The sequence below is a fragment of the Rhinolophus sinicus genome, chromosome 17 (assembly GCF_057876585.1).
Source record: "Rhinolophus sinicus isolate RSI-liver-muscle chromosome 17, RSI-T2T, whole genome shotgun sequence".
NCBI classification, from domain to species: Eukaryota; Metazoa; Chordata; class Mammalia; order Chiroptera; family Rhinolophidae; genus Rhinolophus; species Rhinolophus sinicus.
The window spans coordinates 149,367,991-149,394,617 of NC_142517.1; the positions used below are offsets into that span (position 1 = coordinate 149,367,991).

At 40.2% G+C, this 26,627-nt stretch overlaps 1 protein-coding gene across 3 annotated transcripts in view; it reads right to left on the minus strand.

Annotated features, from left to right (window-relative positions):
* The window catches only part of ACVR1 (activin A receptor type 1), a 128,030-nt gene that overhangs the window by 41,515 nt on the left and 59,888 nt on the right, over positions 1-26,627 (minus strand). For all 3 annotated transcript variants that reach the window (XM_074336651.2, XM_074336653.2, XM_088794328.1), the window contains exon 3: positions 17,740-17,813. In XM_074336651.2, the coding sequence (XP_074192752.1) occupies positions 17,740-17,806 (67 nt within the window). In that variant the 5' untranslated portion in view covers positions 17,807-17,813. The remainder of the gene's footprint in view (positions 1-17,739; positions 17,814-26,627) is intronic.

Consider the following 26,627-nt stretch of genomic DNA (forward strand, 5'->3'; position numbering starts at 1 on the left):
TTGATTGAGGACGAGGGCACAAGAAGACAAAGGGAACAGAACAATGTTTGCACAATAAGGTAACAGATGGGACCCAAGGAGTAGCCCACACGTGGTGGGGCCCTCGGTGCAACAGAAAAGGGCAGAAATGGATTATCAGGGAGGCAGCCCTCATCAGACCTCCTGATTGTCTCTGTCTGAAAACACTCACTTGCAGTTTCATTTTTCAAATCACTCTTTCTTTTCCCCCGCCCCGTTAGAACGATTAGTTCAGACTTGCTGGTCCCAATAGTTTCCACTGGTGGGGAAAGACAGTGAAGATAGATTAGAGCCAAGACCTAGAGACCACTGATTAGTTGGCTGAGGCCACCTTTACCGAAACACTGGTCTTATAAGGAAATTCAGCTTTCCGAGCTCCCTCTGACAGTCTAAGGCACAGACAGGCTGCCTTCTGATCCTTGAACCCTCTGTCGCAGGGCTGAGATAACTGCTTCTTTCTTAAAATAACAGGTCGGGTGGCTGGGCTTTTAAAAGGTCTTAAGGTAAAGTCTTTGAAAATGTCACGTTAATTTACACAGATCTGTGTGGGTGTGTGTAGAGATGTGGGTTATTTCAAACAAACAAACAAAAAAAGTATTCTTCATTTTTCTTCTTCCTTCTTCAAAGAGAAAAACAGTTCACTGCCCACTGTAATGGGGGTGCCTCGTCGCACAGAGTAAGTGCCAGCAGACACACAAACACAAGCCTTCTATTTATAATTGACTTGATCGTTCTTCTGAAAACCACAAGGGGCTCATCCAAGAGCAAAGACATGCCTGAAAGCAGAAAATCCAAAATAGCCGCTGACAGTATATATATGTCACCAATCTCACCCCTGAGAATTAAGAGCCCTCAGACATTTTTAATGAGCAAAAACTTTAATGAGCCAAGAGATATTCTTTACTTCCCCTGCCTAGAGAAATCCAAGAGAAATTCCAGCACCAATCTATTTCTATGAGGATGAGAAACATATATATCTGCTGACATAATCCAGCAAAAAAGTTTACACTTGCCAAAAGCGAGTTGAAAGATAATATTTCCAGGGAGTCTAGACACGCTTGCCACTCTTGAATGGCACAAAGCTGGCTGAAGGCTGCCAACTATGCTGCCCGACAGGTGATGATTCTTTGGAGGGAAATGGACGGGGGTGGGGAGAGTTAATGGTGTCATATTGATTTGTTTGTGATCTACAGCAGGGAATTAAAAAGGCTGTATTTTAAAACTGTGCAATAATGCAATTTATATAAATTTGAAACATGGCATCTATTTAAAAACCCTAAATATTTTTTAAAGGTCATGTATGTCAAAGGATACATACCTAACACATTAAAGAGGCTGTATCTGTGGACAGTGGGTTGGTGATGTGGGCTTAGTGTTGGGATGAAGGGGTAAAATAAAATTGGAGGTTGGCTGTTTATGAACTGACAATGGATTGAGGAGTAGAAATTACTCAACTCAGTGTAGCTACCATCCACTAGGAGCAACTATAAACAAGTACAGTCGGCCCTCTGTCTATGGAGGTCCCGCATCCACAGATTCAACCAACTGCTAATAGAAATATTCCAGAAAATGTAACATTGTTGCTCATGTGTACTATGTAGTTAGGCCTACAATGGTTGAGTTTGTACTGAACATGTACAGACCTTTTTTTTCTTGTCATTATTCCCCAAACAATACAACTGTTTACATAGTATTTCCATTGCATTAGGTATTACAAGTAATCTAGAGATGGCTTAAAGTATACTGGAGAATGTGCACAGGTCATATGCAGGGACTCTGCCATTTTATATATGAGACTTGAGCATCTGTAGATTTGGGGAGTAGAAGGGATGTCCTGGAACCAATCCCTGGAGGACACTGAGGGTTGACCGTAACTCCAGACCACAGAGGGCTCAATCATCATTGGTCCTATGGGAACGGATCGTCCAGAAGAGCAACAAATTAATGACACTCTGCGGTTCTAATAAAAAACGTCAAATTAAAAATAATGAAATGCAACAACAATCATTTTTCTAATGTGCCTTCAGAGTGAAGTATGCTTTTACAGTTCCAGCACAAATTGAACTCTAAGTCCACAAAGATGCAAAAAGGGATACTGCCTTTCCAAGGTCTCTAGCTTCTGACAGGACGTGGGGACGGTCTGACAGATGTTTAGACTGTAAGCTAAAGAATTTTGCAAGAATTGAGCAGCCTCAAGGACCACCTTTAGTAAAATTCAGCTCAGTATGTCCACCATGCAGTGCACACAGGCACAATGGAGTAGCGATCTTAATCAGATCTTATCCTGTCAGGTCATATACTAAGTCAAAGGGATTCGTGTATGAAACACTCTTCTTGAATCTTTATATTCCTACAACAGTGGAGTATAGACGACCAGGGGTTGACTACTTCTAAGTTGGTGATTCTTGTCAGTAAAATGCAAAAAAGCAGGGTTTTCATATTCTCCCCTCCACAATCAGGAAAAAGAAAAAAAGGGAAGAAAAATGGCTGTTAATGACATATAATAATTAACTCAATCTCTGATATGGAGGAGCTATGAGTTCAGTCCAGCAGTTAGCTAATGGGAAAACACAAAACCTGCACCAACATTTTCCTATTTTGCTTCTCACTTCATCTTCTTAATTTGTACATTCCCATATAACGAATTAGCAGAGCCCTTCATGTAACTATTTTTCCTATACAACCTAATGTAAATGAAGACCCTAAATTCATAAGACTATAAAAATGACCACACGCACAATATAAAAATGACCACACATACCCATGTGCACGCCTACGTGTATGCACTCACATTAGTTAAATGCCACTTTGGCAATTGTATCTGACAGAGAGGATTAGTCAAAGAGATGCCAAAAGGATGTTCTGAGCTAGGATTACTAATTCAACAAAGAACGTTACAGGCAAGGTAGCAGCATTTTCAGATCTTAATATCCACAATTGTAAGGAACACAGCAGGCCCCAGAATGCCCATGACTCACTGTTTTAGTCTTGTCAAAATTTAGGAATAACTGTCACATGTGTGGGCCTGTGGTATTTTATTTGGGGAAGAATTGTGGTGGGAGAGGTGGGGGAGTACAAGAGCTATCACAAAGCCCCTTTTAGGGTGGAAGGTGAAGTTCTACGGACCTCTACTCTCTCAGACCATGATATGAACACAGTGTATACATCCAGGAACACCAAGGAATGGATAATTGCCTTCTGTGACTGATTTTCCACAGGACAGATAGGAGGCACCATATACGACATGAAGTATTTTATTTTACACTTACCTGTGCAAATAACCAGGAAGTGCCCTGGCAGAAGACAGCAAGTCTACTCTACCTAATTGACATTCATTTAAATAATTCAGTAATTTAAATGTCAAGCCAGAGGTATTCCCTCTCTGAGGAGCTCGCCCACGTTGTTTGTTCTAAAAGGCATCTCCCAGCATTACTCAGTGTTATGGCTGGCACTGTGTGCCCTTTGTGTCACCAGAACAAGGCCCAAGCGAACACACTCGCAGCCTGCATCTGGCTGGGAGCAGCAGGGAATTCTCCGCACCTCCTGGGAGGATCGGGGCTGGCTCTGCAACCAGAGGCGCAGGCTTGGAATCCCAGGGGTTCACCACAGCCAAATCTTTTAAAAGATATTTCTTGTTCTGGGCAACAGTCACCTCGCCATCTGGACACACCTACTCTCAGCCTAATCCCAGACTGGCAGAGGAAGCGGCAGAACAAAGAGCATCGTGGACTTTTTAAGATGGTCTACAGTTTGGGATAATCTTCTAGCTCATAGTAAAATTGTTCACATTTTTGTTTGAAGCGGGTCTTGAGTGATCCAAGCACAAGAGGATGGACCTATCCCCAAAGTTCTCCTTCTCACCTGCCCAGTCACATACTCCATAATGCTTTAAGGCATTTAAACTGATTATCATTCTAAATGGTGCCCCAAACCTCACATTTCCCACTCAAATCTTTGACACAATAGATGAATGAAAAAATGCTAGAAGTAAACCAGCCTATAGCTGTGATCCCAGGGCCCAGCAAAAGGAACAGACTCACCTCAAAGTAGCACAAATAACTATGCGGTTATTAGACGATTGTTATAAAAGTCCAATAGCTCCAAACTTTATAGGCTAAAAAAGGAACCCCACACATCCCTGGACTCCTTCCAACCGTATAAACGATTCATTCATTTGAAATGACAGCTTATATTAGGCTTATAGATATGAGAGCCCTTCCATTGTCTCCTAATCCGAGAGCGCAGCTTGGCACCTCTCCAGAATCTGAAAGCATTTGAGATCTCTCGCATTAAACAAAGGCTTAGGAAGGATTTTTCAATGCCAGGTATCACTGCCAGCAAACCTGCTCCTAAGACAAACACAAAGGTCTGTCCGGAAGGCCTAGTGCAGGGCATGTGATGGTCTGGCAAGCAGGCAGGCTATATGCTCAGGGGGGAAATACACCAAGTGCCCAAATGCTCTCCTGATAAAACCTTCATTTAGAGAACCCAAATCACATTTTCTTTTCGGATCAGAGAAAATGATACTTGGTAAAGTTGTAAAGCCAAGAAGAAAATGTGTTATAGGAGTTAAGACAGAGAATAGTCGCATTTGAATGAGATCACATATAAATTAGAACCACCACCAAAAAAGTGGTTTTAGGATTTCCAAGATTTTGAACTCATGACGCCTCCCCGCCTAATGTGTTTTGCCTCACGATTCTCTAACTCAGCAAATGACATCCCCATGCAAATGTACAGACTGATTCTCTCTAGCATCCATTACTCTCAAAATAGAGACGCGGTGATTAATCTGGCCTACAGAACTCCAAGTTAATCTGCTCTCCCTCTCGTTAGCCTCCCCCAGACACCGTCAGTTCTTGGAAGGCCTCTTCCTGCTTCAGGATCTCAGGTCCTTTATGTGTGGGATTCCCTCCACATGACATGCTTAGCTCTCTCCTCGCCATCACCCCCACTCACCTAGGTAGTATGTGTCGTCCCCTCAGACCTCACCTTACCTGTTAATTCCTCAGAGAAGCCTTTGTTCACACACCCAAACTGAAAGTAGGAACAACCTGTATCCTTTCACATGCATCAGTCTAGCTGTTGAGTGTCAAGTCTTTCCTCTAGATTGTGAGCATCGTGAGGGGAGGAACAGCCTGTTTGCCTCATCCTTACATACCCAACAAACGCCTCAGTGCTTGGCAGGAGTACAAGCCTGACGGACGTGTGCTTCAGACCGAATCTTCTCTTCATAGAAAGGATTTAGAGATGGGAAGAGACATGATGCTGGTTTTCAGAGCAGACTGAGCCTATAAAGTCTTTAAATGTCAGCAGAGATCTTAAGGCAAGGCTTAGTCACCGAGCCAGCATGTCTGTGCAAAATGACTTCTTCCTACAGGAGCTCACCACAGTGTTCAACTACTCGGGCTTACAAGTGTGGAAAATTAGTCCTCATTGTAGTGTGGTAGGTTTTTTGTTTGCTTGTTTGTTTGTTAAAAGAAAGAGGTCAAATGGGAGAGTTCCGAAAATAGGGAACAGATACAGTAATGGAACCGTAGGGCAGATACGAGTGGTCCTTCCTTGGATGGCTGACTTAGGGGTTTTTAATTCCTATGATGCTACCATCATCAGGTTGATCAAAACCCAGGGAGGGTCTGACTCCACTCCGTGTGGAGTGGTGGTGCAGGACTTGCTTGCTCAGCAATAAAAACAATGCCCCTGGTCTATGCTGCCATTTTCCCCCTATCAGTGAAAATAAAGGCATTTTCAGCAGGGAGTGGGGAAGAGTGAATTACATCATTTTCCCCTTCCTGCTTTGCCGAAGGTGATAAGGATTCCAAAGTCAGCCTGCATTTGAACTGCTGAAGCTGAGAGAGGAAAAAAAGTGCCATCTGTTTATTTTGTGTCTGGGCTGACTCCTTGTCTATGAAATAATCCCTGTAAATTAAGCCTATTGCAGCAGCCACGCCTTCTATTTTAAAGCCAAAAACTCGGTCTGCGTTTAAGTGACTAACAAGCTAAAGAATATTGCAGGGTATTAACCTAAGACAATATTGGTCTCTCTTTCCATGCTTTTTATGATTCCCCGAATGTACCAGACGTGACTTGAACATATGCACCATGTCTGTGAAGCAACTCCTTCATATGGGGGAAAATAATGACCCCTTTCTTCATTTTGCCTTTAAACTTCCTGAATCTGCTTCAGAGAAGCAAACAATTACAAGGCCTAAGGGAAAGTACCTACTGAGGAATTATTGTAGAGACTAGAAAATGCCCCCACCCCACCCCCATATATTGACAACGCCCATGTCTGAGTGAAGCTCCAGTGAGGCGGTGTAACAAAAAGTACCAGAGCCTGAAGGAAGAGGGGAAAAAAGACCCAGTGATTAATAAACATTTCAGAGAAGTCATTCCTTGTTTAGATTTAGAAGAAGCCACTAATATGGTGCCATCTATAGAATGTCGCTGGCAAGGCATGTTCAGTGTGGGAAGAGGTGTTCCTGACCCTAGTTGTTCCCTGCCCTGAGGGCTAACTAGGGAGTGCGTGGCTGTTCCAGGAAAGGTTTTCTACCCAGCCCGATATGGAAAATTTTGGTTTTACAGGAAACCCTAAACAAGGGCCCTAATGGGATAGCACAGTGGAGGGAACTCCAGGGCACCTCTATTTCCCCTCCCAAGCCTTACTCTAGACCTTTTTTCTCTGGGACTCAGGGACCGGGCCTCCAAGGTTGCCAATCTTTGCTCTGCTTACCACCTGCAAGCCGCCACCACACCACCACACCCTTTCCGGAAGCTTTCAAACCACAGAGATAAACCCTTCAAAAGATGGGCCGGGCTCCAATTTGTTGAACAACTGTCTTACAATGCCAACCTCCAGGCATTGTGGCACCCAAAGCTAAAGGTGAAAAAAATGTCCAGAATTAATTCAATTCCTCCTTCTAGGTTCCTTTACCCTACCCCACTCCAGGGAAAAGCACAAAGGGAACAAGGTAATTTCTAGACTATATTCTTTCTAGCCCAGATGAAGCCTCAAGGATATCCAATGGTAAAAAAAAAATTGGGCAAAACCCAAGCCTCTCTGATGCTGCTACTTCCCTATCGCCCAATTTCCCAATTCATGTCCCAAGGCCCTAGCAGAACTCCATGAACGGTTAACGAAGAAAGGGATCCCGTGCCTTCAATCCCATGAATACATGCCTTGTGCATCTGTATTTCAGCCTTTAGAACTTGATCTTTGCTCTGCATATCTTCTCACCCCATCAGTCTAACTAATGTGACACACAAGAATTCACTAACCCCCAAATTCAAGACCCTTAAGAAGATTGTCTTATTAGTCATAAACTTAAGATCCTATAGTCACCATGAGAGGGTGGAGTTTCCATCATTTTTGAGCTTATTCTTTTTTATCCCTGAGCCCACAGAAAGGTTCCAGGGGCCTACAGTCAAGGTAGAAACCAAAAGCATTTCTTCAGAGTGCTGTGAACCAGAAGTAGCTTCTCAAACACACAGTCCTTTCCCCACAATCTGTGGCACAGCATACCATTTCCAGCTTCCACAATAATCTTGGGCCTTGGCAGAAGAAAGGCAGCTAAATCTGAGATGTGTCATGAGGCCACTGGCTGGAGAGCAAGAATATCTAAACACAAACCAAGGCGAGCGCAGCAGGCCAGCGTTTCCGCAGCTTCTCTTTGGCTCTGGTAGTTGCAGAGCACTAACGGCCTAAAGATAACCCAAGTATCTACGAAGGGTCACTTTTAAATAGTAGCTTTAATACCACCAGTCATTTCAGAAGTATTTCCTTCCAGAGCCTGCTTCCATCCACATTGGCGTGCCAAGCATGCCCAACAATGGCAACCCGCTGAAGAGATGAAAGCCCAGAAGGAAATGGAAAGAGTCCCAAATGGGAACAGACAACTCCCAACATGCTGTGTTTCTATTCTGTGCCCACATTGGGCTGCTGAGAAAGAATAAGCTAGCAAAGGGGCATCTTGCAGAGTGATCAACTGACAATCATTGGGGATTAAAAGAACAGGTAGAAAATTGGGGATTAAAAGAACAGGTAGAAAATTAAAGAAGGAGTTTAACTCAGTGCCTTCCCTTTCTGAAACTGAAGCAGCATAAACTATGGATGGCTGTCATCCAGAATTTTTTTAGGAAAGCCTATCCCTCCAAGAGAAAACCTGACTTCTCAGTCTATTGGACCACAGTTTGGCTGAGAAAGGAGAACTGTGTGGAATCTTCACCACATACTGTACATACGCAGCCACTGTGGCCACTCACTAACCACAGAAGTGCCAAACAGACGTGCTCAGAAGAGCCTGCTGCGTTTTTTTCTTCCTGTTAAGATAGGGCCACAGTTTCTAAGACCTTCCTAAACAGCATTAAAATCCACCCAGCCCCTCACCTATCCACCCAGTGTGTCCACACTGTCCCACATGGCAGTCAGCCAGCGGCTGGTGTACAAGGGACAGGTGCTCAGTAGGCTATTTTCAGTCACTATCAGCTCAATCGGGAGCTGCACATGCTCACTAGGCAGGCAAGTTTTGGTTGCATTTCAAACTCTGGGCAGCCAAGAGACATACACCTTTCACAGCTGCCAGGGCAACCAGCTGCCCAATGCTCCTCCCAAGACGGGAGCAATGAAAACAGTGTAACCTGGTCAGCCAACATGCCAGTGAGCAAGCTGTACCTCTTGTCTCACTGCCTGGGTTATTCTGAGCTGGGCTTATTGACACTCCATGGCAACACAGGAACAAAGGGCCAGGGAGAGGGATATAAATGTCTCGAAAAAGTTGCTAGAAAAGTCAGCAGCTCAGGGATCTGCTTTCATAATAAAAGTAGCAGTGGCATTATTACTAGATTCGTGTTGTTTGCTGCTGCTGCTGCTATTATTTGTAAACCACCTGTAAGGACCAAAGGTCTACTCTTTGAACTCAGGTTTGTTTTTTTTGTTTTGTTTCCTTGTTGGGCACCACTACGTTGATAGTGGGGATGACTTTGAAAACCCTGCAGGAGGACGGGATTTTTCTCATGCCTTGACCTCTTTTCTTACCTTGCCCTGTAATCCACTTCCACTACACAACTCTTCCAAAACACACAAGCTGCCCCTAATTAATCTTTCAAGAGCTCGCACTGCCTTCGGGCACAAGGCCCTGCCAGGCTAGAAGGGCCCCAGCTTTCAACCCAAATCCCTCCTCCAAACTGCTCTGGCTGTGCTGGATTGCCAGGCGGCATCCTCCGTCTCCCCACTTCTCTGAGCTAGCTAAAGAGCCCTTCTCTTTGCTGGTCTATTGCTTCTTCAGGTTCCAAACCTTGTCCCCTTGGGCCAATGTCCCTAACCCCAGCCCGGTGTGATATGAAGGCCCCCCATCGATATTCCCAGAGCTGTGCTGCATAACCTCTGCCTAATCCAACTAGATTGTGAATCCTTGACAGCAGGAACCACTTCTAGTTATGTTGACACCCCCAGTGCCTGACAGTGTACTCAAGCTAATTTATCAATTGAAAGAATGTAAGATTGTCTTATAAGTGATCTTCTTCCATGAAACTCAGATCTTTGAAAGGATGTGCTCTCTTATCTCTCCTCAGCCCAAATCACTCTGTCTCTAATAATATCTTTTTTATACCACAAGAACAGTTATTGTTGTAGTCAACATTATTTCTTCATTCATTTGTCAAATATTCATTGAGTGTCAACTACATGCCAGGCATTGTCTTAGACATTGGGATAAAATAACAAAGTCCCAGCCTCTCACACTCTAGGGCTCACGCCGCACATATTTCCTATGGTTCCTCGCAACTGCCCTGGTACGGTCTCCATCATGCTGCTGCGGTAACAGATGCTGAGAGGTGAAATAACACATACACACAGACCCACTAAAGAGGAAGACAAGGGCTCATGGGTTTGACATTTGTCTCTCTCCTGAGAGAGGCCTGATTCCTATACATGGCCAAGAGCCTTCCCTTCAGAAGACACTCTTTGACTAACAACACCATTTAACTATCAAAAATTACCCTAACCCTTTGCAAAACTGACGTAAAGCATATGAACCATGACACGATGTTAAACATACAGAGAATCCATGACTGTAACTCTACGTGGCATTCTGCAGTATCATATGAATCTCGGGAGTCAAATTCTAAACTGGATGTGGGTTGTTATGGGTGTTTTATTTTCTTATCCAGTCTTTAATTTACAACATTCCTGAATGAATCTGATTTTTGTTTCATTGAAATTGGTCTGGTGTAGGTACCAGAATTCAGAAGATAAAACGAATCAGCAAAAAAAATTAATAAAAGAGGTCACTGCTCCTTCCAAATCACCATTTGATTAAGAAATACAGGCAGAGTTTGTGGGTTTTTTAAAGGTGAACTTTACCACCTCCTTTCCAAGAGGAATTTCTCTCTTCCTCCTCTTCCTTCTTTCCTTCCCACATCCCCCAGACATACATATTCTAGGGAAGTCCATGCTCTGCTCTAACCCATAACAAAGAATTAGATGTAGCATTACGTGGATCTGGGAAACACCCTGCTCCGAAGAGCTCAGATTCAGCTGATCAGAATCGGGCAGCAGCTGTTCCAGTGTTATGATCAAGGATGAGAAGGCACAAGTTGAAACTCCACTCTTCCTGTCACACCACTGGCTTGGAGACAAAGGATGGTCAGGCTACATGAAGTTGTGAAAAAATTGAAGGTTCTAGGCGAGCTGTGTTTGAAAATATGCAGGTTAGTTGTCAGAGCTTTCACCTGAGGGCAGCTGGGACTTCTGGGCAGTGAACTCTTGGGAGCAGACTGGAGTTATCATTGTTAAACTATAGATTATGATGCGTTTGTAGGTAGTGAAATCTATTTAGTTCAAGACAAGTTTTATTTCTTTTTAAATGAAAAAAATCGAACAGAATAAAAAAAAAAGAAGAAACAGGAGTACACTAAACATAGTAAGACTGTTTCATGAAATTTTCATTTCAGATGTGTACGGGTCCTACTCTAAAATGTTTCTAAATGTAGATGCACTGGGTCTAACTCTAAAATGTTTCTTACTATGAGTCACAGTGAAAAGTGTGAAAGCCACTCCACCCTGCGTCTTACACTATTTTGGAATCGACATGAGTTCTGAGTAATTATGACTATTTCATATAATCATTATCTATGGAAGCTTGCCTGAGGTCATGCTGGGCTACAGAGGGAAGTTTCAGAAGACAGTTAGCAATGTTTAGGGAGTTACAAATAATTTTTAAATGTCTTTTGTTTTCCTTACTGTTTATTTCTTTTCAAGAGCAAAAGTTGCTTAAAGGGTTCCTCGACCCGTGTGTGTGTGCACGCATCTCCCCACATCAACAAGTAATTCTCAGACACCAGCAGAGTATCTGAGAATTCAATTTAATTCTGACATTATCTACCCAGAGATAGAAGCAAATTCCACAAGTAAAGGGCTCGGTCCCACAAGACCACCCTCACTTCAGACTCCAATTCAAGCCCAGGTTGTTTCTTGTGCTTCTGACTGACTGGCTATAAATCAGAGATTCCCATGACTCCTTCCTTGGGTTCGATTACTTTGAGAGAACAGCTCACAGAACTCGGGAAACCCCATTTACTCACTACATTACTGATTTATTGATATTAATGGATATGAATCAATACACAAATGAAGAGCTACATAGGGCAAGGTCCCAAACGAAGGCACTTCTGTCCTTATGGAGCTCAGGACCCACCATGGTGGCACATGGATACATTCTAGTTGCCCAATGTGGAAACTCTCTGAAAAGGTACCCATGAGTGTCCTTTCTGGGATTTTATGGAGGCTTCATTACACTGTCATGACTGACTAAGTCACTGGCCATGAGTGATGATTCAACCTAAATTTCTCTCTCCCCTCCCTGGAAATCAGGGAGTGAGAATGAAAGCTCCAATGCTCTAACCACATGGTTGGCTCCTACCTCTTAGGTGGGGTCCAAAAGTCACCTCATTAACATAACAAGAAATGCCACTGCTGTTCTCATCACTTAGGAAATTCCAAGGGGTTTGGGATCTGTGGATGAAGACCAAATACACCTGAGAAACATATTTTGGTCATCTAAACGATTATAAATCACAATATCACAGTTGCACGTATGACGTTCCCACAAATCTCCTGCTTCACTAGTGTTTCCATAAAGAGAAGATGTCATCATCCATCCTCTCACTCGAGACCTATCTTTATATTAAAGAAAAGGAGAAAAAAGCTTAGAAGCTAGTGCACTGCCAATTCACTGTTGACCACAATGAAATCATTTCATGAGCTTGGGTCCTGGATTTGTTTTCCCTTCTGTTCAATACTTGACTTTGAATTTTTAGAATCCTTTCCACACCCCACTGCTACCCTTCTCTCATGTAAATATGCACTGACTATGAACATTTTCTAGTATCTACTGGGGGGGGGGGGGGCGCGGTGGGAAACAACTGCATGTGGCTTTACTTTATCCACAGCTGAAACAAACATTCTCTGGGAAGGAAAAGCTAAAAGGAAGCTTTGTCACAGCTCACCTTGCATCAAATAATACACCATGATTCTGTTAGAAAAGAAACATGGCAAAAAAAAGTGTACAGCTTCATCAGATATTCACATTTTAGGTCCTTCTAGTGACAAATAGCTCAGCACATCTCATCTCTCTCCCCCGAAAGTCTCTCATTTGATAATGCATCAATGAAAAAAGATTTTGTTCTGAACCAAAGGGATAAATTATAGTAATGAGAAATGAGAACAACAAATTTAAAACTCAGACATTTCTCTTACATTCGTTCACCCTTCAAGAACTTCCTGAATCCTCGATAATGAGAAATTCAAAGAAAGGCTTATTCTAGTCTTCCCTCCCTCCCCCCCAGTGGCAAAGAGGGGCACCTTTGTGGTCTCTAACAAAAGGTCTATTGAAGTTATCCCCTTCCTTCCCTCACTGGGTAATTGGGATGGAAAGTCTGAGTGATGATGGCTTTGGAAATACCAAAATCAAGTCAACCCTGAAAATAATTTAGGGCTTAGCAATCTTGTCTAGGACAGGCCAAAATCTTTTGCAGCGGAACTCTGCAAAAGCCCAGCCTTCCTTACTGTAATAAAATCGAACTATGGCTTGCAAATTCAATAAAATGTGGGTCATCTTAGCTCTGAAATCTTTCTGAAGAAGCAATACTCCATTTTAAGTATTTGTGTCATGGTCACCACCTGCAAATGCTTACAGGGACAAAGGGGAAGACAAACATGGAGGTTCTGGAACAAAAATGGACTTCTCCCTGGTGGCATAATAGCAGTATTAGAGCATGATTAGTCTTATTAATGGGAAGGAAAAGGAAGGATACACGGGTAATTAGGACTCAAGTACTCTTCTCTGTGAGCGCTAATGAAACTCTTCCTGCAGCTAGAGTTGTGTATATAATAAGCATGAAAAATGAATACTGGTAGGAGAGACAAGATAAATAAAAAACACAAACCCTGGTGAAAGGGCTCATCATTTATTACAATATCTCACTTCAGCCTTTCAAACAGACTGGATTGAGCTAGATTCTAGTATGCACCAGATATAATGTGAATGTGGATGTAGCTAATTTAGGGTACCAGGAAAAACAAAATTCTGAAGAAGAGTAAATGATAATGACTGAAACTCTTGAACACCATTCCTCAATGTATATCATAACTTTCATTGGCTATGTAACCTTAAGCAAGAATTGTAACCAATTCAAAAGCACATCTCCAAAAATCTATCTCATTAAGGTAATCATGAGGATTATGGTAAATAATACATATAAATACGGCAGTTAGCTGAACATTTGGCACATATTAACCAGCCCAAAAATATTACATATAATCATCATAAAAGCTGTTACAGTAATCAGTGTTTTCCAAACTTATTTGGTCGTTTTTTGCCCCAGAGCATTTAGGATGCCATAAAAGTTGGAAAATGTTCTAAAGTAACTCATAGTAGCCAAACTCTACCAAAATCACTGTTTGGGACCTATTGTTTAAGTGTTAACACTACTTCTTGTCAATATTTAAGAAACATTTGGGAGTAATTGGAAGACAACGGGAAACAAACATAAAAATTTTTCTTCTTTTTTTTTACAAACTAAGAAGAGTATACTTACTACCCAACAAGATATTAGAACAAAATCTCTATGACTTTATTTATAGCCCAAGAATGCCATCTAGCTTCACTGAAGCACAACTAATGAGGTGCCTAGCTGCTCTGCAAACATCAAATATGGGTCTATTTCCTTTTAAACCTGGTAGTCTAAAGTGATGAACTTGACAACGTATGGAGCTTGTATAAAGATTTCATTTATCTGTCCTATTTTTCACCTCTTTTGGTTAAGAATTTTGTACTTAATATTTGCTTTATGACTAACGTTGAGTATATTACAATTAGGGGTTCTCAGTGTTTTTTGTGTGTGTGTTTTTTAAATTTCTAGTAAATATACACAAATAAAGAGTATTTTCAGAGAATATGCTATTGACAGTTAACAAGGAGTTGAATCATGGAGGGAAGCTACGACTAAGGCAACTCCTATTATGATTAGAGCACTCTAGGTTGTAGCACTCACTGGATAGTGTACATATATGTAAAAAAAAAACAAAAAAAACCGCTATTGCAACTAAAGCTATTGCAACTGTCCCTTACTTGTAAACACTGTAGTGGTGGTGGCATATTAAATAGCAAAACCTCAATGGCAATCCATTTCCATTTCAGCCAAACTAACTGGTTTCATCCAACCAGTTTTGAGGTGTTGATCACAAAATACAGTGAATGCTATTGCTGAATGCCATCCAACAGAAAAGCAGGGATCTTCAATAAGGGAAGCATCACAGCGAACCTTAGTAACAGTGTGTGACAAGTTTCAACTTGTTCGGTGCAGTCAGTTGGGTGTGAGCTACGGTTGAGAGAAGGTGCATTTTAAAGTGTGCTGTAAATCATCCTCTGTCATGACAACGCTCCGTGTCACATTATCACTTCTAATATATAGCAATTTCTGTCAAATAAAACACTACAGTGTGTCTTCATCCATCTTATTCACCAGATCTGGCACCATACAGCTTCCAGCTCTCCCCAAAGTCAAAATGACCATGAAAGGTAAACATTTTGAATCAATTCAGGACATCAAGGCAGCCACAACAGCACAACTAAAGACACTCACAAAAGAGGACTTCCAGAACTGCTTCAGAAAGTGGCAAGAATGATGAGACAAGTGTGTTCCAAGCAAGGAAAAGTATTTTGAGGGAGCTTAATGGCAATGTGTCTGCTTAATACCACACAGAACTGATATTGTACCTAGAAAAAGTCATGGAATTTGGAGGTAATTTATTCCACGATATTCTTTAGATTTTTTTTTTTATAGTGGTCATAGTATTTAGCAATTAAAAGGATGCAAAATTCTAGAAACTTGCCTGTTATGTCTCCAGACATAGTAAAATGTCCCTTGGGGGGTGTTCATATCCCCCAGCTGACAACTATTCTTAACCCATCGAATCTTTCCAGCCCCTTTCTTCTTATTAATTCTTTCAACCGAGTACAGAACCGCTCTTCTGGTTAAAACACCTCCAATTCCTTTAAACTGGCCACGCAGGATCTTTATTTCATATCCTCCTGACACTAATTAAAATCACTACAATATCACTGAAATGCTTTTAACAACATTACTTAGAGCAGAATCTACACTACAGATACTAAATTGATTTGTAGCAGCACTGTCCAATAGAAACTTGATGTAAGCTCTATTATGTAATATCACATAATGTAACATTATTAGTTAACATAGGAGAAAACCTAGATGACCTTGGGTAGGGCAATAACTTATTAGAGGCACAGTCCATGAAAGAAATAATAAGGTAGACTTCATTAAAATTAAAAATTGCTCTGTGAAAGACAATGTCAAGAGAATGAAAAGACAAGTTACAGGATGGGAGAAAATATATGCAAAAAACACATCTGATAAAGGGCTGTTATCCAAAATATACAAAAAACTCAAAAATAAGAAAAGAATCTGATTTAAAAATGAGCCAAAGCTCTTAACAGACACCTCACCAAAAAAGATATACAGATGGTGAATAAGCCTATGAAAAGATGCTCCACATCATATGTCATCAGGGAAATGCAAATTAAAACAATAAGTCACTACTACACACCTATGGTAATGGCCAAAATCCAGAACACTGACCACACCAAATGCTGGCAGGGATGTGGAGCAGCAGTTACTGCATTCATTGCTGGTGGGAATGCATAATGGTACAGCCACTTTGGAAGACAGTTTGGCAGTTTCTTACAAAACTAAACATATTCCACCACACAATCTAGCAATCACAATCCTTGGTGTTTACCCACAGGAGCTGAAAACTATGTCCACACAAAAACCTGCACATGAATGTTTGTAGCAACTTTATTCGTCATTTCCAAAACCTGGAAGCAACCTAGATGTCCTTCAGTAGGTCAACAGTGGTACAACCGGACAATGGAATATTATTCAGTGCTAAGAAGAAATGAGTTATGAAGCCATGAAAACATATCGAAGAACTTTAAATGCATATCAATAAGTGAAAGAAGCCATCTGAAAAGACTACACAATGTATGATTCTAATGATATAACATTCTGAAAAGGCAAAACTATGGAGGCAGTGAAAAATCTGTGGTTGCTAGTTATTAAGAGTGGCAGGGAAAAGGATAAACAGGTGAAGTACAGAAAATTTCTAGTGCAATGAAATACACTGTATGGTATTATAATGGTGGACATATGTCATTATATATCTGTCCAAACCCACAGAATGTACACCACCAAGAGTGAACCCTAATGTAAACTACGGACTTTGGGCGATTATGATTTGTCAATGTAGGTTCATCAATTATAACAAATGTACCACTTTGGTGGGAGAATGTTGATAATGGAGGAGGCTATGCATGGGGGGAGGAAGGGTATGAGAAATCTCTGTACTTGACTCCCAGTTTTGCTGTGAACCTAAAAAACGGCTTAAAAATATTCTTAATAAAGGGGAGAAGAGGAAAGGAGTGTTAAGTCTGATAGGATACACAACAAATTTGTTTACAGCAAATCAAACAATACACAGTACAATCACGTGCCACTTAAGGATGGGATACGTTCTGAGAAATGCGTCTGTAAGGGATTTCATCATTGTGCGAACATCATAGAGTGCGCTTACACAAACCTAAACAGCATAGCCTACTGTATACATCTAGGCTAGATGGCGCAGCCTATTTGCGCCTAGCCTACAAGCCTGTACACCATGTTGCTGCATAAAACAACACAAGAGTAAATCAAGCACAAGAGAAAATGATTCAATCAAGAGTCGCAGTAAACAGGACATGTATGAGGCTGCTGTTAGTGTAACAAGCATACAGTGTTACAGAAAACTTCTTTTTAAAGTAAAAAGAGTACACATAAAAAAATGATTAAAAGTATAGTAAATACATAAGCCAGTAACATAGTCATGGCTTATTATCATTACCAAGAATCATGTACTGTCCATAATTGTAAGTGCTATACTTTTATATGACTGGCAGTGCAGTAGGTTCTTCCCCACCCCATCACCACAAACACGTGAGTAATGTATTGTGCTATGACATCACCACCAAGATAGGAATTGTTCAGCTCCATGATTATCTTAGGGAACCACCATCGTATATGCTGTCTGTCCTTGACCAAAATGTCATTATGTGGCACATGGCTGTATACTTATCCTACCCCAAATATCTGTGAGTCACTTACCTTCCATACTAGGGGAAGGAAAAGCAATCATCATTAGCACAGGAAGAATCATCACTCCATCTACCATCGTACAACTGTGGAGGGAGAAAAAGAGATGCAAGTAAGACAAAAAATCTAACTGCAAGATGACAAGTTAAATTAAGCATACCATCTTCAAACTGCCATTCAAGGTCTTTCTTACAAATCCCCCTCACATATGCTGCCTTATTTCTTAGTATATTTAAACATATACCCTTTACATGGATCTAAACAAATCATCTCACGGAGTTAATCAGATGTACCTCCGGCTGGTGATCACCCTAAGGTGACTTTCTCTGAGTCTAGCCTCTCACAAAGAACTCAACAGGGACATGAAAAATTCTCAGCTATAAGGCTAGGCATTCCCAAAGGATTTCAGGTTTGGATTTTATCTTATCCTGTTGAATGCAAAATTGGCACTAAGTTTAAAACTCCGAGGAGCATGAATAGATTGTTCTAACATGATGTTAAAGATTAAGTGAGTGAATCATTCAAGCCAATTACTATGTTGGAGCCTTACTTCTCATTTAAAAATATTGGAGGTAGAGCACTCTCTACTTCATCACAAGCCCAAAAGGAACAACAACAAACCACCCTACAACATATCCCTCATCTATGGCAAAGCAATGCATTCTTACATTAACCTCAAATTTAACAAAGAATAGGAAGAAATCATGTAAATTTGTAATATGGATATGAAACTATAACAGAGAAAATAAGGTACCTGATAAAAAGTTCAAGTTGATATTGACCTAACACTACATGGGCAGAAGCTCAATTTTCTGAGTCAAAGGACTACAACAGAGAACTTTCCCATTTGAGAAATCCTAAAATATTTCAGGAATATGACAGTTTGGTTATACTAATTCTTTATTACAAGAAATAATTTTTAAAAATTAGACCTGTGTCCAGTTGTGATTTTCTACATGGTAAAAGAAAAAAGAAAACTGGTATGATTCTTTAATGAAGAGGTTGGTGTGCCGTCTTACTGTTACAGCTTCAAAGCAAAGAGCAAAAGCCCATTGCTATCTAAGCAGTTTGGAATGGATACCTTCTGACTCATCTTCTTAAAATCAAATTTTGAGGTTGGTGGTCTGACTGTTCATTCCCCATACCCCCGTCCTATCTTACCACCTGTCATTTCAATTTGCTCATAATTGTATTTCAGCCTTTCCCTTCTCTACTATCAAAATGAGGAAGGGAGATAAAGGAGACTTTTTATGTACCTTCCTTTTATATTCTTAAAAGAACATGAAACTCCCTTTATTGTTGTTGTTATTATCTGTGACACACAAACTGCCCCATCTTCGTCCCCAAGGCCGTAACAACCAGATGCGAGTTCTGCCAATACCATCTCATCTCTGTGCTTTTCAACTGAACATACCATTGATTCCCTCTGCTTCAAATGCGCTGAGCCTCCTCCTCTATCCCTCTCCTACCCAATTGCTTCCTCCTGTCATTCATGATCTAGCTCAAAAGGAAAACACTTAGTGAAACATTTCTGCATCAGCAGTGATTTCAACCCCCCAGCACTGGTCTACCACCAGTTGAAATCAATTATCTGTCTGTCTCAGTCCCTAGAACTAGCCTACTTGTCCCCAAAAAGGGTACATGCACCCAACGGTCACGCAAGACAATTCATTGACTTATGGGATGAATATACAAAAACTTTTTGTCTTACAAAAAAATGTTTTAATCTAATAAATAACTTGAGAGTTTACTTCGTCTCTGTCTCAGTTCCTTATGACAGCCCAGTAGAAGAGGTACCTTTCAGGAAGAGCTACATAATGTGAAAGGGTGGTCATGTTTTGCTTAGAGAGTACAGCCATGTACTATGCTTTTGAGGATCCATTTAAGTGGAATTACAGGTTGTATTGGCTAGTTATAATGAAACGAGCCCTCACCAAACTGCAAGTGTTCTAAAACCATTAAAGAAACTACAGGTTGAATATTCTGTTAAAGAGAGGAGTACCGTGTTTCCTCAAAAATAAGACCTAAAAATTAATATAAGAGCCGGTCTTATTTTACTATAATATAAGACCGTGTCTTATCTAACATAATATAATAAAATACCGGGTCTTGCATTAATGTTTGCTCCAAAAGACGCATTAGAGCTGATTATCTGGCTAGGTCTTATTTTCGGAGAAACACGGTAGAAAAAAAGCAATTAACATTCAGTTGACTCTAACATGAAGAAGGCTCCCCGAGTTTAAATTTAAAAACTACTTGAAAAACTGATCTGCATCCAGTATCAAAACACTAAACATTATCCTGAATGACCCGAGATTTTCGTTAATAAGATGTCATTGTCATTAGTAATGCCTTAAATATCTCATCTTTAATCTTTTTAAATTTTCTACTTTATGCTTTATAATAGTTTTTTTTTTTTAATTTTACATAGAACTTTTAACCAACAAATATACTGACGGTGTATGCTCAAAAAACTATTTAACAGATGGGATATGTGATTAAAAGCCTTTAAAAACTACTGGACTATCTCAGTTTTATCTTTGAATTCCAGGCCTTCCTTCCTTCCTTCCACTCCACTGAGAAAGTACCACGTACTAAACATTAGAAACTTAAAATAAAATATGCAAACGTGGTTCTTATTACCATTGAGCTTACTGTCTATGGTGGTAATCAAATAATCATCCAAAAAATTTCATAATTAAAAACTGAATTAAATGTTAGAAAAAAAACACGTTTAAATAAGACTGCTAAAAAAACAACTTGAGATTTCCTAGAGGGTGAAGGAGCTTCCCTGGGGAGGTCATATCTAAATAGTAACCAGATACATGACTAGGAGGTACTAGCAAAAAGATGACACATGTATGCGCGTGCGTGCGTGCGTGTGTGTGTGTGTGTGTGTGTGTGTGTGTGTGTGTTGGGGGTGGAGACAGGGCAGCATTTAAGAAAAAAAGGCAGTTTCTTCATTTCCACAGAGGCCCTGTGGCCTGGGCAAGCATGGTGTGTCCTCAGGACTTAAGACATATTCAGAAGAGAAAAGGAAAAACACCAGGCTAGAACACAGTGAGCCTGGAGAAGAGTTATAAAGAAAGAAAACCCAAGAAGGTTGGAGAGGTAGGCTAGGGTCAGAACCTCAGTAAGACATGATAAGACCCTAGTGAGCCCTCTCACCTCTCTGTAATCATTGCTGTGAAGGCCCTTCACCACCCCATTCTCCCAGGCATGGCAAGCAGCCAGCCTCCTGCCTAGTCAGGCCCCGTAAATCCACCATGCTCCACCTGACTGGGCCGCTTCTCTGAGGACCCACCCTGGCAGATTCCCACTCATCTTTCAAGTCTCAACTTAAATGTCCCTTCCTTCAAGAAGCTTGGCTAAACCCTCATTATGTCCTCATTACACTCTCATATACCACTTTGTTAATTTTCATTCATAACACTTATTACAATTAATAATTACATATCCATACCTGTGTGCGTGTGAACATGTGCTTGCCTCACAAGACTGTCAACTCCATGGTAGCAAAATCTATGGTCTATTCATTGCTACCAGAGCCAAGTAGGTACACATTTAATACTTGTTGAATTTGTATTTTCCCTGAATTAATCAGCTCAATTTAAGTTTAAATTCTAAGGAATTAGCTATCTCCCTCAACGCCCATCCTACACACAAACACATACACACTTGCAAAGAAATGGCAGGCTTAAAACATTTACCATCTCTGTGACTTTAATCTGTAGAATTTAGTATACATAATCGTGAAAGTTAGCAGTTCACAAGCCTCAAGTTTCAAAATCAAGAATCCTTTCATTATTAAAAAAAAAATCTAAAAGACAATCACCACTGACACTTTTTCCTGTTACAAAGCCAACAAAAGCCCATGTCCCCAAATACCTCAACAGATTGTAACTGTGCAAGCAAATTTAAAACATTAATTTCACCGCATAAATAAAAAAATACAGAAAAAAAAAGTTATAAATTCAGTGCCCCTAGCTAATCTACTGTTCATAGACAGATAACTCAAAATCTGCCAAACATTTTTCAGAAAAAAACATTAGCATCACTTACTGGTTACCATTTAGTTCAGTTTCTGGAGTGTCTCTGCTGACCATTTAATTCAGCTGTTAAAAATGGTGCTTCCAAAAGGAAAGGGGGGAAGGGATGTAGAAAGGAGAATGTTGTGGAATAAATAACCTCATCACATTTTAATGATTTAAAAAAAAATCAGTATGCTAACCTCCAAATGTGACGCCCCAAGGATCTATTTCTAATTTTAAAATATACTAAAAAGAAAATATTGTTTTTAAAAGTAAATTTTCAATTCCCTTCCTCTCAAGTATTTTTGGCTAAAGAGTTTTAGATGTGGGTTGGCAAAAAGGAGGTAGTGGAAAAAGAGAGTGGCAATAATTCAATAGTTCAGGGATGCCTTACTCCAGTGGTTTTCAAACGTTTTGATCTCAGAATCTTTTTATACTCTTGAAAATCACTGAGCCCCCTAAGGAGCTTGTCTATGTGGGCTATATCTATCAACACTGATTCTATTAGAAATTAAAATGAGAATTTTTAAAAATAATCTTATTTCTAATACTACCTTACGTTTTTTTATAAATTATTTTAAAAAACACAATATTTTCGCCAAAAATATATAGTGAGAAAAGTGGCATTGTTTTGCAATTTTGCTAATTTCTTGGTCTGGGTTAGTAGAAAGCAACTGGATTCTCATATATGATTCTACATTCAGTCTGTTAAAACATGTTGTGTTGGTTGAAGCATATATAGTAAAATCCAGCCTTAAACATACATGTCATTGGAAGAAAGTGGACGTCATGGGACCCCTAAGAAAATCATGGAAACTCCAGGGGATTTTGACTACACTTTGAGAACCGCTGCTTTACTCCTTATATGATCAGTCGTTCTCCCACACTAGTTAATCAGATGGTACCAGATATTTTAGGCTGAGCATTTACCCGATACCTGACAAAAATGGTACTGGTACACAGGTTTAGAAATCTCATTAGGAGATCAAGGAAGTCAACAAAATCTATGGTCAAGGAAGAAGGCATTAGATTTTTTTTTTTTTTTTTTAATGTGGGAATAGTATTTTATGGACACAACTAAATATTTTTAAAATGAGGCATAAATCTGTGAAAAGAAGATACTCAACTAAGATACTCACCTCCTTTACAACTAAACCCTTATGTAATGTTCTAAGGCCAAAATTCCTAACTCAAAAGTCACAGGCTACTGGGGAATACAGAATATTATCTGAAGAGTTCTGAGTATGAATCTTTACCTCCAGTATATACCATCTCCTTTCTGTTTTTGGATAGAGCCCTCTACCTGGTAAGTGATCTAAATACCCCAGACACCAGTACCTCCTGACTTAACTAAGACACGCTCTTTAAATCAGTACCATCTCTTACAATGTCTTAGGACTACACGCTTAGGAGACAGAATATTCCCATGATATTCTGCCAAAAAAACAGGCATATCACCAGGCCAGAAAAGAACTGCTTTCCAAATCCCATGGTACTTTTCAAACTCCATTTATAGATCAGACTGATATCCAGTTAAGGAGCTATCATTTAGCTCAATTTCTAACATGTGTGGGCTTGAGACCAAGTTTGGCACTTCTTTTGCTCATCACAATTTTACAGCTGGATAAAGTCACAGCTACACTGCAATACATTACCCCCCAAAAAATCACAAAGCATTTTGATATTGGTCACAGAATAATATACTTCCATAGTCAATTTTTAGAGCTAATATTAAGCAATCTAGTTAATAACTGCTATAAGAATAAAGGATATTTCTAAAACCTAGGTTTATGAACAGCATACAATTTGTTATCCATAATACTGAAGATGAAGGGAAAGTTGTAAGATGAACTGTAACATTCTTTCCTATCATTAAATTCCACCAAGTGTTCACTTGTCTAGCCTAGTGACCTAAACTTAATATGGTTTGCCCATTTGTTCAACATATAATTTATTAATACTTAGTACCTACACTCGTTCAGTAGGGACTTTCTTGATACTCTTCTCAATTCAACTTCTAATAATCTCCAAGTCAGAAAGAATCTTAAAAAACAGCTTGTATAGTTCACTTATCCCTATTTTGAATGACACCATCCACGTGAAGCCACTCATTTTCCACTGGAAGGGGTTGTCAATACTCTTCCAGAAGTTTTTTTTCTTTGTATCTCTTTATACAGTCCATGCTATGCCTTCGATAAAGGGGGAAAAAAGCAAAACACCAACAAACTCATTCTCCTTAACATAAAAGGTAGAGGTAAAGCAGAAAAAGAATTAGAGTAATTCTGCTTTCTCTTAGTTATCTGTCAAAATTACATCATTACCACCCTAACAGTAACAGCAGTAGTACTTACCAGCCAGGCACTGTGCTTCGAGACCATATATATTACCTCATTCAATCTCTCCCACAAACACTCTGAAATAAATACTCATATTAATCCCATTTTACAGATAAGAAAATCTATAAAATTTTCAGTGGGTAGATTTTCAGAGGGTAGGTAGAAGTAACTTGCTCAAGGATGCAAGGTCAAAACCAAGGTCATCAAACCCAAGTTCAGGTCTTAACCAGCCACCATTCTCAAAACTTTCATTAAACTAGTCAGTCATAGTTTAGCTGCTTTTGTCTGCTGTTGTCATCCTTAACATTTTATACAAGCCTCAACATATTCTGTGCTTTAACCATCTTGATTTTGCTCTCAGGAAACAATCTTTACTCATGGTTATTTGGGCCACCTTTCAATCATGCCCTCTTTCCATTTCTCTGAACTTAAAACTAATTTCATATACTCTGTAACCTAAGATTATTTGCCCCTGAAAAAAAGATCTTGATGTGGAAAAAAAAAGAAAACAAGCTGCCTTTACAATACATCAAGTGATTTCTATTTCCCATTCCCCATCTCCACTTTTCAGTTCTCTTGAACTTGCTTACATCTCAAAATAAAAACAGAGGAGGGTGGCAGATGAGGGTAAAGGGGATCAGATATATGGTGATGGAAAGAGAACTGACTCTGGGTGGTGAATACAGAACGTGATATATAGATGATGTATTGCAGAATTGTACACCTGAAATCTGAGTAAGTTTACTAACAATTGTCACTCCAACAAATTTTAATTTAAAAAATAATAATAATAACAGAAATTAATGTAAGTCGCCACATTTGGGGGCAAAGTTAGACAAATTCTAGACATAAAACTTTGAGGGAAGGTATACTTAACAACCACCACCTCCAAATGGGGCAAAACTCAGCACTTATGTGAGAACAGTTATGTCTCTTCTACGCTCAACACGCAGAGAGATAACACAAGTGCAACTTGCTCCAAAGTACCTGGGCCTTCGGAGGGGTGATAAGTGACATGGGCTGTCAGTTATGGCTGCAAAGAAGGGCTAACCCAAAATCATCACACCATATAAGTCAATTCAGGGTCTTTTCTCCAGTCCACAAATGACCTGTGAAATATTTTTCACACCACAGTCTGTCTGAACTGGCAATGTGCAAGTTGCCAGGGCTTGGTTTTCTATAGACTTCACTGCTATTAGAGGGTTTCTAGTGGGTGTGACTTTCAGAATATTAGCATGTAATTTGATCTTTCATGATAGATGAATACAAATAGCTTCTTGGACAAGTCCTATAGAACTGAAACCCAGCCCCTGGATCAGTTCATCCTGTAGTTAGAGGAAATAATTACAGATTATTTCAGGAAAGAAAGGGTTTTGACTGAAAGAGTTACACTACAAACATTACAGCTGTGACAGATGGACCCAAGATACGGTTTGGAAAGGAGGGAAAAAGAAGAAATTAATTTGTAAAAAGGGCTGGTGAGGGAGATCAGGCTTAACTGAATGAAAATAAGTGAAAGGTTTAAGTTAGGCTACCATGTAAGAACTACGGAATCCCTAGTAAACTTACTTTGTCTACAGAATGAAATTGACTTTGTTACACCGCTACTAGATATATAGATAATAACTATGCTAAGCTTCTGAGACTCTAATGTTTTGATCACCCACTCCATGCCTTACTGGTATCTCAAGACAAGGTTTTATTTCAACATGCTTGACTACATGGAAACCGTCCCTCATTTTCCACTTCATTCCCTCTGTATCAAATAGCCATGGCTCTCCTGCTTTGTTTCAACAGATAGGATCCCATCATCTCCCAGCTGTTTTGTTATATCCGCCTCAACAGCTCAGGGCTAACTCCTTACCCTCCAGGATACAAACTGTGACTGGAACATTTTTTTTTTTAACCTACTGGTAGGAAGGACCCTGTTATTCCCCACCACACCCCCCACAAAACTCTTATATATGTAACTGTGGAGTCCATTTCAAATCCCACTTCCTCCTAAGTACTTAATTAGAAGCGGTCTCAGTCCTCTGTCTCATTTCTAACTATGCCTGAAGTTTCGCCTTTCACTAAACAGTACAGACCTTTCTTTCTAGCTCTCCCATTGCCAGACAAATGGTGTGTCAGGCACCGACCACCTGACATAACTGTCCCAATTCTAAGGCTCATATGGTTAACCTATCATAATTTGAAGAGGGAGTGAATAAAATGAAAGGGGTGTCAGCACAAGGGAGGTCCCTTCACCCTCTCAAATACGAGACACTAGCACATGTTTCTGTGGAGGTGAGAAAAAGCACCCTTCACCCACCAGCCTAACCAGAGCTTTCCTTTTCATCCACACTCCATCCCCACATTCAAGCCCATTCCCTCCTCAGACCTTCCCACCCTCTCCCGTGCATATTACCCTACCATAGCTTCTTCATAGCACTTAACACTGTGTAAAATTTGTCATTTACTTATTAGTTTGTTGATTTTTATGTTTCCCTCTCCCCCAACCCCTTCTTCCTCTATGCACCAAAATATAAGCTGC